This window comes from Ammospiza caudacuta, chromosome 3 (genome assembly GCF_027887145.1).
Source record: "Ammospiza caudacuta isolate bAmmCau1 chromosome 3, bAmmCau1.pri, whole genome shotgun sequence".
In the NCBI taxonomy this organism is placed as follows: domain Eukaryota; kingdom Metazoa; phylum Chordata; class Aves; order Passeriformes; family Passerellidae; genus Ammospiza; species Ammospiza caudacuta.
The window spans coordinates 64,311,614-64,327,024 of NC_080595.1; the positions used below are offsets into that span (position 1 = coordinate 64,311,614).

Genomic DNA, 15,411 nt, shown 5'->3' on the forward strand with positions numbered 1-15,411 from the left:
GCTAGCTTTAGATGGATAGGTGGTGCTTAGTATAACAAAGCTAAAATTTTAGAAGGTATTGAACTTGGACAGATAAAAGGTAGCATTAAAAAGGAAACATTGGTTGGTTGGTGAAAAAAGAGCTGTTGCAGACCTTTGAAATCACTCAATGCCAGGTTTGCTTAAATATATCTTACAATACACCCAGTGTATGTGTTGTAAATCTGCTTAAAGTTGAATGAATTTTCTTAGGAGTACAACTGCTACTGCTGGGCTGTCCTAGGATGATTCCAGCTATAAGGCAGTTGCAGTTGAGCATGTCATGGTCCTGCTTTTGTGCCAGTGCAAAATCCTCATGGTACTTTTCACTGCTAACTTGATTTTGAAATGATATTGAGTAAACAAACAGTGTTGAGTACTGTTTGTTTCTTGATGGGACCTCAGTACTGAGCTCTTCTACCATGGAATGCATGGTAGCATGGTCTGAGTGCATTTGGGTTGAGGTTTTGCTTTTTGTGTCTTCTTTGTATGATGATAATGATAAATGTCTTTTATATGTTTTAAGTTAACTCTGCCTTGGTTACTCTTATTTTCAGAGAAGAAATGGGGAAGATATTCCAGTTGCTCAGACTAAAAATATTAATCACAGAAGATTTGCAGCTACCTTTAAGTTGCAAGAGGTGACAAAAACCGACCAGGATTTATACCGCTGTGTAACTCAGTCAGAGAGAGGCTCTGGAGTCTCAAACTTTGCTCAACTTATTGTTCGAGGTAAAGTTTTATTTATTTTCATTTTATCCAGTTAAATGCTTTAAATACCAGTGCTTTTTGCTTACACTTTTTATTTAGCCTACACGTGCCTTGCTCTGAAACGATCACACAAAGATAGCCCTGTGAAACTCGCATAAGTTGAAAGACTGGTTTGCAAACCTTCTTAAAATTGCTTTCCATGGAATGCACCTGTGTGAAACCCGGATCCCACAGTGTGTGGAATGTGCGTGCACGCTTTTCTGGGAATGCTATTTGTTGAACCTAAGGTGCAAATCAGCTTCCACCTATAACTAGTTACCATTCCCTTTTAAAATCTCTTGCCTTGAGCATACTGGTAGTAGAGCAAATAATACATTGGTCTGTTACCTGGGAGACAGGTAGATTAAAAGAGTTGTAAACTTTCACCTACCCAAAGACTACTGGGAGCATTGTAGAGATGTTCTGTGATGATTTCCAGTACAGAAGTAAATGGAAAGAAAAGCAAACTTTCTTTTCCTCCTTGAAATACTTTTTTGGTTGGAATTCATTCAAAAGCCAGTTGGTGTACAACCATAGCTCGTTTGTGGTGTGATCAAGTTGGAGATTTTTCTTTTTTCCATCTTTTGCTCTGGAAACATGTAATCTTGACTGGCTAAGGATGTGGTTGAACATAGAAGCTCAGTTTTCACTTCCAAAATTGTGTGTTCTATGGCCTGGAATAGGCTATTGAACCGCTTCTTACCTAATTATGTTACCTCCAAAACTTCGTTTTTCATTCTTGGTTGTGATGAAGTTTACAGTTCTTTAACTGGGAAAAAAGAAGAGGTGTACAGAAATAATTTGTAGGGCTGCTGTCTGGTGGAGGGCCTGTTTTGGCCAGGTGGGTGCAGGGGTCCAACACATGGTGGGCTCTTGCTTGGTTCATTGGTGAAGCAATGGAATGTTTGCTCAGTTTGGCACCTTGTAGTCAGACACTGCATCTGGAACGGGGACAGGGCAAGCAAGTTTGTCCTCAGCTTGTAGAAATTAAAGCTGGGTAGGAAATGCCCTGACCTATTTTTTGTCTGGTATTTGCTGGCAGAGGTATTTTCCCTGGGAGACTGGTTGATTGAGGTCAACCAGGTTTTATGGCTGCTATAAAACATCAATAAAAATGGGCCTTGCTGACTATACAAAGATTTAGACAACATGTTAAGAGCTTCTTTTTATTCTGTTAGATGCACCTTTTGTCTAGGAAACTGAAAGATGGTCTTCATCCTAATAAATTGAAATAAGTCCTGTTGAGGCATGAAAACAGACTATTGTTGTTATAAAGGCTGGGCAAATAAGTGTATTTATCCAATAAATTGTTTTCTATTTTTTTTCTAGTATAAAAACACAGTAAAATAGTATTAAGAATACTATTTGTCTCAAATAAATAAATAAAAAACCCAACAAGAATATGCAATTTCATAGTACCATCTTTTAAAATGCATCATATTGTCTTGCTGAAAATCTTAGGTAATTTCATAGCAGCATATTTTTGGCTCAAATAATAAATTTGGTATTTGGCTATATATATATAGCAGCTATAGAGTTTTTTTTTATTTTAAGGTTAATATTACTTTTTGTGTGCTTTTTATTGAAAGTCCAAGAATCTTAACTATTTTCTTTTTTGAATATACATATACACACACATATATACACATATATAAATAAAAAAATATTTTAAAATGCCCTAAAAGATAAACCTTCCAAAACCATTTTCATCTATTTGACATCATGGTAGAGAACAAAGATATATGTTTTATAGTTAGATTTATTGCTTGCTGATGTATTTGAAAAGCAATATACAGTAATATATTTTCTTGTTTGTCTGGATAACTGCTAAATAAATCTTGTTAGCCAAAAAAGCATACCCATACCCTTAGGGATCAGCTACCCTGGTGTTAAAATTGTGCTGAAAATTAACCATAATGACAGGTCCTATATCTCAGTGGCACTTTAAAGCTGACATCCTGCTACACGGATACAAAAGATGATAATTTTAGAGGAAATTTTTGGGCCACTGATATGAATTGCCTTTAATAAGAGCTGGCATAGTATTGCCCGTTGTCAAAGATGACCCAGGGGGAAGAGTTTATTAGTGCGTTTCCTTCTAAACTGGAAGTGACAGGGCATGCTTGGGGCCCTTTTGTTGCTGTTTGTAACAAATGAAAATTTCACTGCAGAATTCTCATACTGAAGAGTATTGATCTGTGTGTTCTCACAGCCAGAGGAGGGGAAAAAAACGACAGAACACAATTTACTTTGTCATGGCTATAGTATTGCTTCCAGATAATTCTGAGTAACGATAGGGTCTTTGGTTTGTAGAAGCCAAACTTTATTGACAACACTGTTTATTAGAGAGTGAGGGATGAGGAACAGGAGTTGTTGCACAGTAACTCAAAACCTTTGCATTCCTGGCCAAGATATGGATACATCTTGGGATATATCCCATGTCTATACAGACATGTGATAACATAATGCAGGTATAGAGGCATCTGATATTTTCCTGGTAAGCAAACTATAAGTTAGGCTTGATTAGCAATGAAAGTTTCCAGTTCTATAATGTACAATATGTTGAAACATCTTTATTTCATTTTGAGCTTTAGCAGAAGAATTACTTTTAGTGGAGTTCTAAACTCTATTACAAATGTAGTTACCTGGGAGGGATGGTATACATTTCAAGACCTTAAAAGAGGTAACTCAATTACTCTGATTAGTTTTTTTTAAGAAAAATTGAACTAGGATAGGATTTGTAATTAAATTATGAGATTTTACCAAAAGTAGTTCCAGTCAATGATTTAATGGCTCACCTTTGTATAGAGTTGGTCTTCAGCCCCAGCTCAGCGGCTGCACTGTATTGATTTTTTTTTACATGGTTTCTATGGCACTGCTATTATTCTTGGATGTGTGTGGAAGGAGTTTTCACTTTCCCTTTCCTTTTACAGGAAGTTTGGTGTTGTCATTACTGTTAGTTGACTTACCCTCCTGAATATGTCCATCAGATTAATTGTCTATTTATATTTTCCCTGGTAAATTGGCAATTTCTGGGAAGGGCATTTCTTGAAGTCTTCAGGATTGTCTGCACTAGAACTTGAAGGAGATGCTGGGAGGAAGAAACAGTATTTGTAGTATCTGTGATAGGTAGGAGTGCACAAGAAGCCACCGATGGTTTCTTTCTTTTTCACTTGTTTCTTACTTACTTTTGAGAGCAAGTGTATCTCAAAGTCTGTGCTGCTTAGTGTGCAATTGTAGACCCCTACAATTGTGCCTAAAAGAAGTGTCCAAAGAGATTACCTGTGCCCTGGCTCATGTGTATGTTTTTACAACTGTGTAGCCTTTCCCAGTTGCAGTATCAAATGCTCTGATCTTCAATCAGTAGAGAGCTTTGCCCCATAATCAGTCCTTGTACTGCTTCATTGTTCTGTGCTCTTTAAAATGTACTGGAATCTTTGTCTGAAGTTGTCAGTATTTGCCAGAAAAGTTACCTTGTGCATGAAGAAACAAGGTAGTGTCCAACTCAGCAGCTGTGATCAACTTCTTAGTTGACATGGCATGTTAAAAGAGGGTGTGAGATGGGGATGTGGCTGATGTTACATTCTCGTGTGGTTAGTTAGCAAAGTAGCTGCACGTTGTTAGAAAAATAATTGTACAAAACTTGATATCATGGTATTACATGCTGCAAAATCAGCAGGAAATGTGATGCACTTTATTTTATGTAGTGGATCTTGCACATATGATTTGGAAGAAAATGTTTCTTAGAATTAAAGATAAGGTAGAAAAATAAAGGCTAAAAACCTTGAAATGTATGACTCAAATGTATCATTTGTTAATAATAATGTAGAGAGTTCTGGTTCTACTGATAAGTTTGTAAGTTTTATTTGAGCCATAAATTACAGCAATTTTTAATGATTTTACTACATGTTTTTATTTTCTTTTTAACATTTCTTCATCCAACCAAAACATCTCTTCTGTGCTGGGTTCAAAGCAAGGGGAGGTCTCTGCCTTGAATTATAGTTACAATATGGAATTGTCTTCATGCACCTGGTAAATCCAAGTTAGTCACAGCAGATAAAGGCAGTTTTCCTCTACCGTCTTCTGAATGTTCTTCCAAAAATCCAAAGTTCTGATGAACTGACCTGTTTCTAGGCATCTGGCTTGTTTGTATGAGTTCATGGATATCATTATTTCTTGTGTTTGATTTGACATTGCAAGCAGTCTCTCTTCTAAGTCATCAGGTTCAAGTTTTGGTGGGATGTGTGATTATGTTTGACTCTTTGTTAGCCTTATGGGCTGGTTTGCCATCAGAAGCAGTTCCTGTTACGCAAGCCTGGCAGTGATTTTTTTACCTTTCTTGTCTGAATTTCTTTAGGGATTTCATATAGGAAAGCTAGTAATTTGGCTGGTTCCTGGTGATGCTAGAACACTGTGAAGATGGAGTTTGCTCCTGGCAAGTAATTCTCATGGGAGCATTATTCTTTTTCTCTTACAAGAAAGCTTTGAAATATTTCCATTTGAGAAAGCTGTGGACTGAAATGCACTTTCCAAATTTCACTGGTGCTTGTTTTGTCTGGAAAAATAAGTGAAATCTCAAAGCTTGCTTCAGATGTGTGTATTCAATTTCATGACTTGGTTTATTTGTTCAGTATAACAGACGTAAAAATATGTCAAGGAGAGCACTAGGTGACAGGTAAAAAGTAAATACATCAAGTAGCCTGAATTTATATTCCCTGCTTGCAAATGGACTGAAGTATTTTTATACCAATTTTACAAAGTGCCCCATGTTTCTGTCCTTCATTATAAAGTTCTCTGATAAATAGGAAATTTGTAAAAAAGAATAAGTTCCCTTCTGGTGATATTACCCACCATCACAAATATTAGACAGTTTAGATTATTAGAGATGCTTTGTAATTTGTTCAGAAGTTCAGTCTCCAAGAGACAATGGCTTTGGACTGTATCTTCACCAGGTCTTGAGGAGGACCATTGGTGTGTGTTTTTCTGAACTTACTGAATTTCAGACCAGAGAGGAAATTAAGGAGAGAGATTTTGCAGTCCAAGTTATTGAAATCTGTGGGCTTTTCACCACTACCTTGGCTAAGTTTCCTTTTGAATCATCAGCAGACTTCAATAGAGGTATGCAAATACTTTATTTTTGTCAGAAGCCCCCTGTGGCTGTTGTTCTTGGTTCATAAGATGCATTCCTGGAGTATTGATATTAATACTGGTACTCTTCTGGGCACTCAACTCATCTTCAAAATTCCTTTATACTCTCAAGTTTCCTCATTAATTGAAGCCGAGTTCTCTCATGGCTGTATCCCTGCAAGAGGAGCAGATGATAATGTCGTGATTACTTTGCAGTAGTTAGAGAAAGACGGAAATTATTTTGTGAAGTTTCTCTAAACCTTGCTAGTAAAATGAAAATTATATTTAGAGTGTATATTTAGGTATAAGCATTTGTCAGAGAGTCAAGAATCCAATTAACTTGATCTTTTTGTAGCATTCTCTGGTTTTAATTTCTCTACTGTATTTAGATCTTGTCCTCTTTAAGTAGGTTTAACATGTGAATCTTCCTATTTTTCAATCCTCTGTTTCTTACAGCAGGTAAAGAGAGGCTTTCACCCTGAAGTCAAATCCTGCCTCCTTTACATAAAAAGAATGAAATGCCTCAGAAAGTCTTTATGCTCGTAATGAGTAATTTGAACAAGATAGGAGTCTCAGTTTCATCATTCATCTACATATCAGAAAGAATAGCAGCTCCACTTTCTGCTCAGGCAACTCTTCTGTGGAAGTAACTCTGCTCACCTCCTTTGCTCAGGCAATGTTTGTCTCTGGTTTATATAATCAATAGATGCATTGCTCATTTTCTTCAGGAAGTGTAGGAAAACTGCTTTTGCTGGAGAAGCAGGAGAAAATAGTTTTGACAGGATTTTTCAAAGAAGCCAGAGAGTCTGATTCACACGAGGTAATAGAAAGACCAGGTATTTGGCATAGGCTCCATTCCATCTTTCTGTGTTGAGCAATCTTGGCTGCACAGGTTTACATTTGAAATGAAAATCACAGGATGGCTGAGATTGAAAGGCACCTCTGGAGGTCATCTGGACCAAATTCACCCTGCTCAAGCAGAATCACCTAGGGCCTGTTGCCCAGGATCATGTCCAGATGGCTTCTGAAAATTTCCAAGGATGGATATTCTGCAGCCTCTTTGGGCAACCTGTGTTAGTTCTCAGGCAAACACAGTAAGAAAAAATGTTTCCTGCTGTGCAGAGGGACCTTCCTGTATTCCACTTGGTGCCCATTGCCTCCTCTTCTGTCACTGGGCACCACTGAAAAGTGCCTGGCTCTGTCCTCTCTGCACCCTCCCTTCAGGTGTTTATGCACATTGGCAATATCTCCCTGAGCTGTCTCATCTCCAGCTGGCTCTTGAAATTTTTCTAATGTGAGCTGGTGCTTTACAGTAGTTCTGATGTGTTCTTCAGGAAGACCCAAAACATTTAATATAAAGCACATATTTGGCTTTTACTTCATAAGAAATGAATTTTGTACTGCTTGACATAGCTAAATTAACCTTTTCATTAGGCAAAAACTAGCAATTTCAGTGTTGATACACATCTTCTTAATGTGTTCTCCAAACTTAAAGTTGACTGATCTGGATCAGAGCAAAAACCCCAAGTCCTGTAGCTCTGTGTCCTGCCCCAATAGCCAGTGATTGGGGCAGAGAATCAGAGAAAGGTAGATGTAGAAGCATCCTTTGCTGACTGTTGTTGTGTGTTGTTCAATTCCCTCAGTTATTTCCCCATTTTATGTATTCTCCCCCCAGTTTTTGTAAAATGGTTCCTCCCTCCCCTGACTTTCCCGCCACTGCCTCCCTTCACAGTTAGTCTCCATGGTTACCCCTTCCCCCTCAACAGTCAATCTTCCCTGTTATGTAATTACCCCTCCTTCATTCTCCTTATAAGTAATTTTTTCCTCCTCCCCACGTGGTGTTATCTTGCCCGCCGCATTTTTATCAGCGCGCAGGGAGGGGCTGCGCTCTTGATCTAGTTTTTTGCTGTTTGCTTCTCCTTCTCCCTTTGCCTCCTGAAATTAAGGTAGTCTGACCTCATGGGACACTGGGGCATCCAGTGCCCAATCTCGCCACATAAGTGGCAGGGGTGGGTGTCCGTTGTTCTTCTGCCGGGCCCTGGTGTCGGTGGCCCAGCAGCGGGGGCAGCCTCAAGATCGAACGGCTCGGGCTCGGGGAGGTCGGCAAAGGCTATGGAGTTTCGGCATGGGCGCGCAGAGAGTGGAACGTGAGCCACTACCGCCTCCGTCATTGCCTCCACCGTGGGCCGGGGAGTCCGGGGGAGAGTCCGAATTGCCTTCCGGCATTCCGCGTTGGCATTGTAGTATGCCATTTTTCTCAGCATACATTCTCTCTCCTGGTCCCCGGACACCTGTGCTTCAACGAAGCGGTAGAGGCGTTCGATGAAGGCCAGGTAGGGCTCCTGCGCACCCTGCCGCACTTCGTCTTCCTCCCATTGGGAGGTGATGACTGCCAGCCTGAAAAAGGCTCGCTCCGCAGCCTGAGCCGTCTCCACCAGATGTTGGGGGAAAAGAGCCCGAGCCTGGGCTGCCCCATTGCCCCTTGCCCAACAGATGTTCCTCCTGCACTATCAGGCCGTCCGCGTCATGAGAAGTGGTAGGACTCCCCCAAAGATTTGGGAGAACCTCCACAATCTCCCTCCTCCACTCCACCACCCAAATCCGAAACTCCATAGGGCCGGTTAAGCTGGAGAAGAGAGCCCTAAGGTCAGCGGGCACCAGGTCTCTCCGTGCAAGGGCATCACGGAGCAACCCCCGGAAGTATTCAGACTCCCGGGAGTAGTCCTTCTGCGCCTTGCACAGTTCCTTGATCCTGGCTGGTGCTAAAGGCACCCACTGTGCCAGAGAACTCCCCTCTCCACTTAGGGTGTACGAAACCGGGGCGGCTTCCAACAAGGGCGCCTGCCCCGGCCTCCGGTCATCCACTCCCCCCCCCGCCCCCCCGGAACACAAAGCGTGGGAACCGGAAGGGAAGGCGTGGGAACCGGAAGAGGTTGAGGCGGGGCCTGATAGTGAGGCGGGACGAGGGGGCGGGCACGGCACACCACCCCTCTCCGCCCCCTGGGTGGAACATGGGGGCGGAGCCGAACAAGAAGGCGAGACAGGGGAGGGGTCCGCGGGGGGCTGGACTGGGGGAGGAGATATGGGAGGAGCAGAAGGAGGAGCCAACTGAATGGGAGGAACAGGGGCGGGATCAGTAGAGGGCTGAACTGTGGGCGGAGGAACGTGAGGGGTCGAGGGAGGAGCAGAATATGAGGGAGGGGCAGGGGTGGGATTAGCAGGGGGAGCAGTGGGAGGGGCCGTGGAGGGGTACAAGGGAGGGGCAACCGAAAAAGGGGTTGGGTCGGGAGGGAGAAAGAGGTTGGGATTTGGGAGAAAGGGGTTCTGGGGAAGAGAAGGGGCCCTGGCGGGAACGGCCATGTGGCCGGCGCCATTTTGGGCACCCTGGGAGCCATCTTCAAACTCTTCAACAAACCGAACCTTAGGTTTAACAACTGGGGACTTGGGGACAGGGACAGAGGGGCCGGGAAGAAGAGAAGCCTGGCCAGGGCTCCTCGAAGGGGGAGGCCGAGCAGGTCGAGGGGGAGCAGGGGCAGGTGGAACCCCCTGCTTCTTGTCGGCTTTTAAAATCCCCCTCGAGGGCTCCTGCCTATGGGATGAGGGAATGGAATGAGGGACAAGGGCAAGCGAACGAGGGGAACGAGGGGACAAAACAGAACTTGCGGGTCCTTTCTTCGGCTCCCCTACTGGGCGGAGAGTGGCAAGCACAACACCAGCCCAGTACGCCACGTTAGCCAGTTTTGCCTCCCCAGACTTCACTGCTTCATTTAATTTGGCCACAACGGCTGTCCAAAAACGTGGCTGTTTGACAATTTCTGAGGAGGCATTGGGGAACTTCGAAAAGACCCACTTAACCAATAATTTCAACTCTGGTTTGGGCGCCTTATGCCCACCAGTCAACAACAATCCTTTAACATAATAATAAACCTCTTTCTGTTCCTTTCCCAAGCCTGCACCCATGGCACCTTTCTAGCAGCAAAGAATTTCACTACTAGAAAGGGGGAAAGGAAACCGATGTCACTCCCCTCTCGCCCGGGGAAAAACACAAACTAAAACAACGAGCTGCAAACAACGAGCCTCCACCCTCCCACCGCCCCGAAGTCCGGGAGAAGGTGTGAGGGACAAGGAAATAGGGTGGTGGGTCCGGCCCCCACGGGAAAATTAAAACAATAAAGTCCGGGTTATGGGGAAGAGGGTGGGGGGCAGGTCCCCAGAGCAGGGCCCGTACCCCTAGGGGAGAGTTTAAAAAGGCGAAGGGGAAGCCCGGAAAGTCCCCAGGGAGAAGGGGTCCGGACTTACCAATCTCATTGAAGTGGCAACAAAAACCAAGGCGAGGGGGTCTTCGTTCCTGGAGTCGTCCCGGTGGGTGCTTGGGAGTCCCGACTCCGATCCCCAGGGAGCGCTGCCCTTAAAGGGGCCTGCTACCACCTTGGGGTAGGTTGACGGCCAAAGGAACTTGTAAATCCCACACCACGGGGTCCAGTCAGTGATCAGACATCCGAATGTCCACTTCACAGGCCCCACGTTGGGCGCCAACCTGCGCGAGGGCGTATTTGGCCCAAGTGTCCGGCTAGCTGGAGTAAGGAGGGAGGTGGCTGAAACCCCCGGCGCATACACTGCCAGCCCCCTTTGGCGTCTTGGCCTCAGGCTGAGCTGGATGCGCGGTGTGGACAGAAGCGCAGTGGAACGAAGAAAGAGGTGACCACAGGCTGGGGGCTAACTCCGGTTTATTGGTGGTTCGATGGCAGGAACAGGAAGGGAGGGTGCCAACCAGCAAGTGGCGAGGAGTGAGCGGGGAGGTACAGTTTTAAAAAGAAGGGGTGGAGAGAGGAGGGGAGCCCAACTAGCCAATCTAGGAAGGGTGCAAACATAACTGACAAAGGAGACGAACCAATAAATACAACATAAAGGAGGGGCCCCGGGACCACAGCCAACCACAGCCCCCAGAGAGGAGAAGATTCTGGAAACCTGGGAGGAGTGGGGGGTGATTGACTGGGCCCGGGGAGGAGGAAAAACTTACTTATAAAGAGAATGAAGGAGGGGTAATTACATAACAGGGAAGATTGACTGTTGAGGGGGAAGGGGGTAACCATGGAGACTAACTGTGAAGGGAGGCAGTGGCGGGAAAGTCAGGGGAGGGAGGAACCATTTTACAAAAACTGGGGGGAGAATACATAAAATGGGGAAATAACTGAGGGAATTGAACAACACACAACAACAGCTGACTTAGGATTTTTCTGTCCCAGGGGTCTGTGGTTCAGACATTGTCCAAATGAAGGGCAATACCCTCTCAGCCTGGACATAGGTGTTTTGCCTTAGTTTCTCACTCAAAAGCTTGCAGAACAGATTAATGATTACCTAATTCACATGGTGCAAGGGCCATTTTCTATTTATAATTTTCCTTGCCTGGTGTATGCTTTTCCCTGACATCCATGATGGATGTTGATGCTTTGTGGCACTTTTAGTCACAAGTCCAAGCAGCATGAGTTCCTCTTGTGTTTTCTGCAAGGCTCCATACTGCCTGCATGAGAGCACATGGGATAGACTCTGTGAAAGTCCTCCCTTTTCTGCTCTCTACCCAGTGACAAGAAGCACAATGGGAATACTCTTTTCACAGGCTCTGGGTGGAAATCAGAAAAAAAGAAAACAGTGGAGGAGGAAGGCTAGGGATGCTGACAATTAGCTGGATTGATGTTTGCATGTCTACTTCTGCTCTTTTCTGAGGACTGCTTTTCTATATCTCAATATAGTTGCATTTCTAGGCATCTGATCACAGCTAGAACCACGTACAGCTTTTCTTCTGTCACACCTTCTAATTCCTAATTAGTAGGTGTGACACTATTTTGTGTGTCATTAAGTGTGACACTACTTTGTGTCCAGGAAAGAACATGTAGCAGGCCTGACTGGTTTTCTGATGGCTGTCTTTGACCATGTTACGTAAACCTTCAAGCAGGAATGTGCTTTCAAAGCAAATCTCCAGAAAGGGGCCCTTCCCTGCTTGCCAGGCAGTGGACTGATACTTGTTCTTGTCAGCTCTTGTGGAGACCTTGCCATGGCTTGGCAGCAAAATAAATACAGCTGCCGGGTCAGTGAAAATCAGTGGGAGCCTATAGTGGGTGGTGACCTGGGATGATCTTGACCAAGTGGCTCACAGTTGCAGAGGATTTGGCTCTGTGCTGTCAGGCTTTGTGCTGCATTTAGGTAATATTCCTCATGGGTTTCCTGCCTCTGAGGCAGACCAGGTATTATCAGGCCCCTTACAGGCAGCATAAACTGGGTTTCACCTGCTCTGCCTAATCCAGCAAAGCCAAGACACGATGCAGCTTCATTCAGCCTGATCCAAAATGGTGTTGCTGGCGATACCACAGATGTGACATCACACTGTTTAGGTGCTCTCCTATACCTCTGCCCTTTTCTCATGTGCCTCCTTGTTGTGAAATTACTTAAGTGAATCCAAACACCAAATAAAGCGTTTGGGAAATAAAAATGTAATCACTTTGAACAGTGGGATGCTTGTTGGACTATAGGCTTGATGGGAGTCAGTGCAAAGGAAAAAAGAGGCCAGGGGAAAGCTTTTGGCAGGTGTCACTTCAGGGAGGAAATAAAAGGGGTTTCTTTGTTTCTTATATCTGTGCTTTTTTATCCAAGCACAGTGACATGAAGATCATTTGCAGTAAAGTGATTTTTCTCATAATAATTAGAGATGTCTCCAGACTGCCCCACCACATCACTGCTGTATTTCACTTGGATAATTTCCCTTCCAGTATCTGGTCTGTCTCTACATTTATTTAAATCAAATATTTCATTTGAATACTGCAGCTCAGGATGGTCTTTCTCAGCTTAAATGCCACTGACATTACCATGGAGGTTAAAATATTTACTTAAGTATAGACAAAGTTCCGTTACTTGCCATCATTTTCCAGTTTTGGGGAGGGGAAAACCCCTCCAGGTTTGACATCTCTGTATTGTGCAGAGTTGTTAAAAAGGCTGCCGATGAGCAGATGCATGGTAATGATGAAAAGGAGTGCATTTGGAATTCAACATAGGTGGCAGAAAATGCAGGATGTCAGAGAAGCCATATATTAAAGGGAATTTGAATTGGAAACTGAATCCCAACCTGCCACTGGGGGCATTTTGATCATTTTGATTTATTAAACTTTTATAACAGCATTCAGACGAGGCTGAATTAAAACGCTTACTCTTGGGTGGTTTATGGTACACAAGTCATCATGCTAGTGAAGTCTTGCCACGATCAATGTAGAGTTAATTTAAGTTGCTTTTTTAATGCAGGTGCACCTGTGTGCTTTAGTAGGTATTTAAAAATCTAACAGTGCTCTAATGCAGAATCACTTAACAAAAATACAAAATGAATCCACACTGACATTTATTTTCAGCTGCATTTGAGTGAATCTTGCTATTAAATTGTAGTTGAACTGCAGGAAAACAAACTGCATATATATTCCTATATATATGTATCAATTTTATATATTGATAAATGTACACACATTATAAAATAGCTAGCAATGAAAATATAGCCATTTCCTTGAAAACAGGTCAAACTGCTAAGGACAGAGGTGCTTGCATTGTACCATTCTGGCCATCTCTCTTCCTCAGCAGCTGTACGTAGTCTCAGTGAGCACCGTCCCTGCAATAAAAAGAAATCAATTACTATTAGAGTGGCACTGCAGGTTAAAGGCATTACAGGTTCACACTCAGTTTTGCAGCAAGGAGATGATACTTCTCTGCAAATGGGGAATGATGCAAAAGATGGATGAGACAGAGTTCAAGGAGCAGTACTGTGAGGGTCTGGCACTATCATTCCAAGCTGTCTCAGAGACATGATGGATGATTCAGTGGCAAGAAGCAATAATACCCAATGATGAGAGGTTTGTCTCCAGATCTTAAGCCCACTGCATGCTGTCTACCTGTTGGTGTTCTAGTGGCATAATAATTCCTGATGTGTTATGAAGAGCTAAACTATTGTACTTAAGCAGCTAATTTGGAATGTTGAATTTAGTAACCCAGATTTGTTGCCAGCTTCTAGGAAAGCAGGCAGCATATCAAACACTCCTGCACATGGTGAATTTAATTACCTCTTATTTATGTGTGGTACCTGCTGACAGAATCTTGTAAGCTGTGCTAATACGATAGGTAATTTGTTACCTCCAGAAATCACTTTCTGTGTGCCCTCTGATCATTATCATGAAACATGATAAATGATCTAGCCCATGAGGTGTAAATGAAAATGAAATGGATAATTTGATTCTATGTCTAAATTGTTGCTGGAGAAGTTGTTGCAATTATAATGGAATTTATGTCATAAAAATATGCTTTGCAATGTGCCAGTGACCTTTAATCATCTTGGTTGGGGAGTTATTTGAAGATAATTTTAAAGAGATTTCAAAAAGTTTGCTCACAGTAGTTTGGATAGAAATTGTTTTCTTTCCTAAGGAGTTTTAAATATTTGTCTGTTTAATAATTCATATTGCAGGATTTTTCTGCAGTGTAAACTGCTGGAATGTTTGCAGAATTATATAGAAAGTAGTGAGAAACATATCTGCCTCTCCTGAAGAAGAGGGAAGCTTAGCTACATGCAGAAAGATAGATTTCTTCCTGCTGAGATGCAGTGTTGAATTTGGATGTGTTGGTTTACTAGAGAGCTTGTCATTGAGATTGATACGGAGCTGCTAACAGGCATGTCTTGGAGAACATTTAATGAGTGTTACAAGGAAAATGAATGTGTTTCTCTCCCCTGTTCCCCAGCTATGTTCACAGTGCTAATGGCACAGTCTGTGTCCTACTTCCTTCATGAGGAAGGATGGCACTATTGCATTAGGACTGATATTGGAATTCTCATCTCTTCTCAAAATTTTTAGTGGTTATTTCTTTTTAAACTTCTTTGTTTCCAGGACCTCATCTATAACAATTCATATAGTTATTCTGTGTCCATTTTCTTAGCCTTTTGGCATGCCTTCTACTACCAAACACTTTGAGTGTACCATCCTAGCTGATGTCTGTATGTGGTAAAAAGTAAAATTTTTATTTTTCTGAATTCTTTACTATTAAATAAAAGAGAAAATTTCTCTTGATGGGTTTGGGGACTAAACAGAGACAAAACTCAGTGAACAGTGTTAGGAAAAGTGAGAGCACTTTTTTAGGAATAAAAATGCTTAGAATTGACTTATATTAGAAACCTTACACACCAATGAGAATGGTCAGTAGGGATGGTAGGGAAAAGCCTCTCAACAGTCAATTTAATGTTACATTTTTCCTTCAGGGAAGGAGGATGTAAGTACAAAAAAATCACAGAATGATAGAATTTTCAAGGTTGGAAGAGACCTTTGAGACCATCAAATACAACCATCAACTCAACACTACCACTGTAACCCTCAAACCATCACCCAGTGCCAGATCCAGGGATTGTGTCTCCATCTCCTTCCCAGGCCACTTACTCTAATGCCTTAAGGCCATTTCCTCTGGTCCTCTAACTACAGGCACAGCAGGAGAGATCAGTCC

At 42.9% G+C, this 15,411-nt stretch overlaps 1 protein-coding gene across 3 annotated transcripts in view; it reads left to right on the forward strand.

Annotated features, from left to right (window-relative positions):
• PTPRK (protein tyrosine phosphatase receptor type K) overlaps positions 1 to 15,411 on the forward strand; it is a 382,880-nt gene that overhangs the window by 186,881 nt on the left and 180,588 nt on the right. For all 3 annotated transcript variants that reach the window (XM_058802159.1, XM_058802160.1, XM_058802161.1), the window contains exon 6: positions 576 to 750. In XM_058802159.1, the coding sequence (XP_058658142.1) occupies positions 576 to 750 (175 nt within the window). The remainder of the gene's footprint in view (positions 1 to 575; positions 751 to 15,411) is intronic.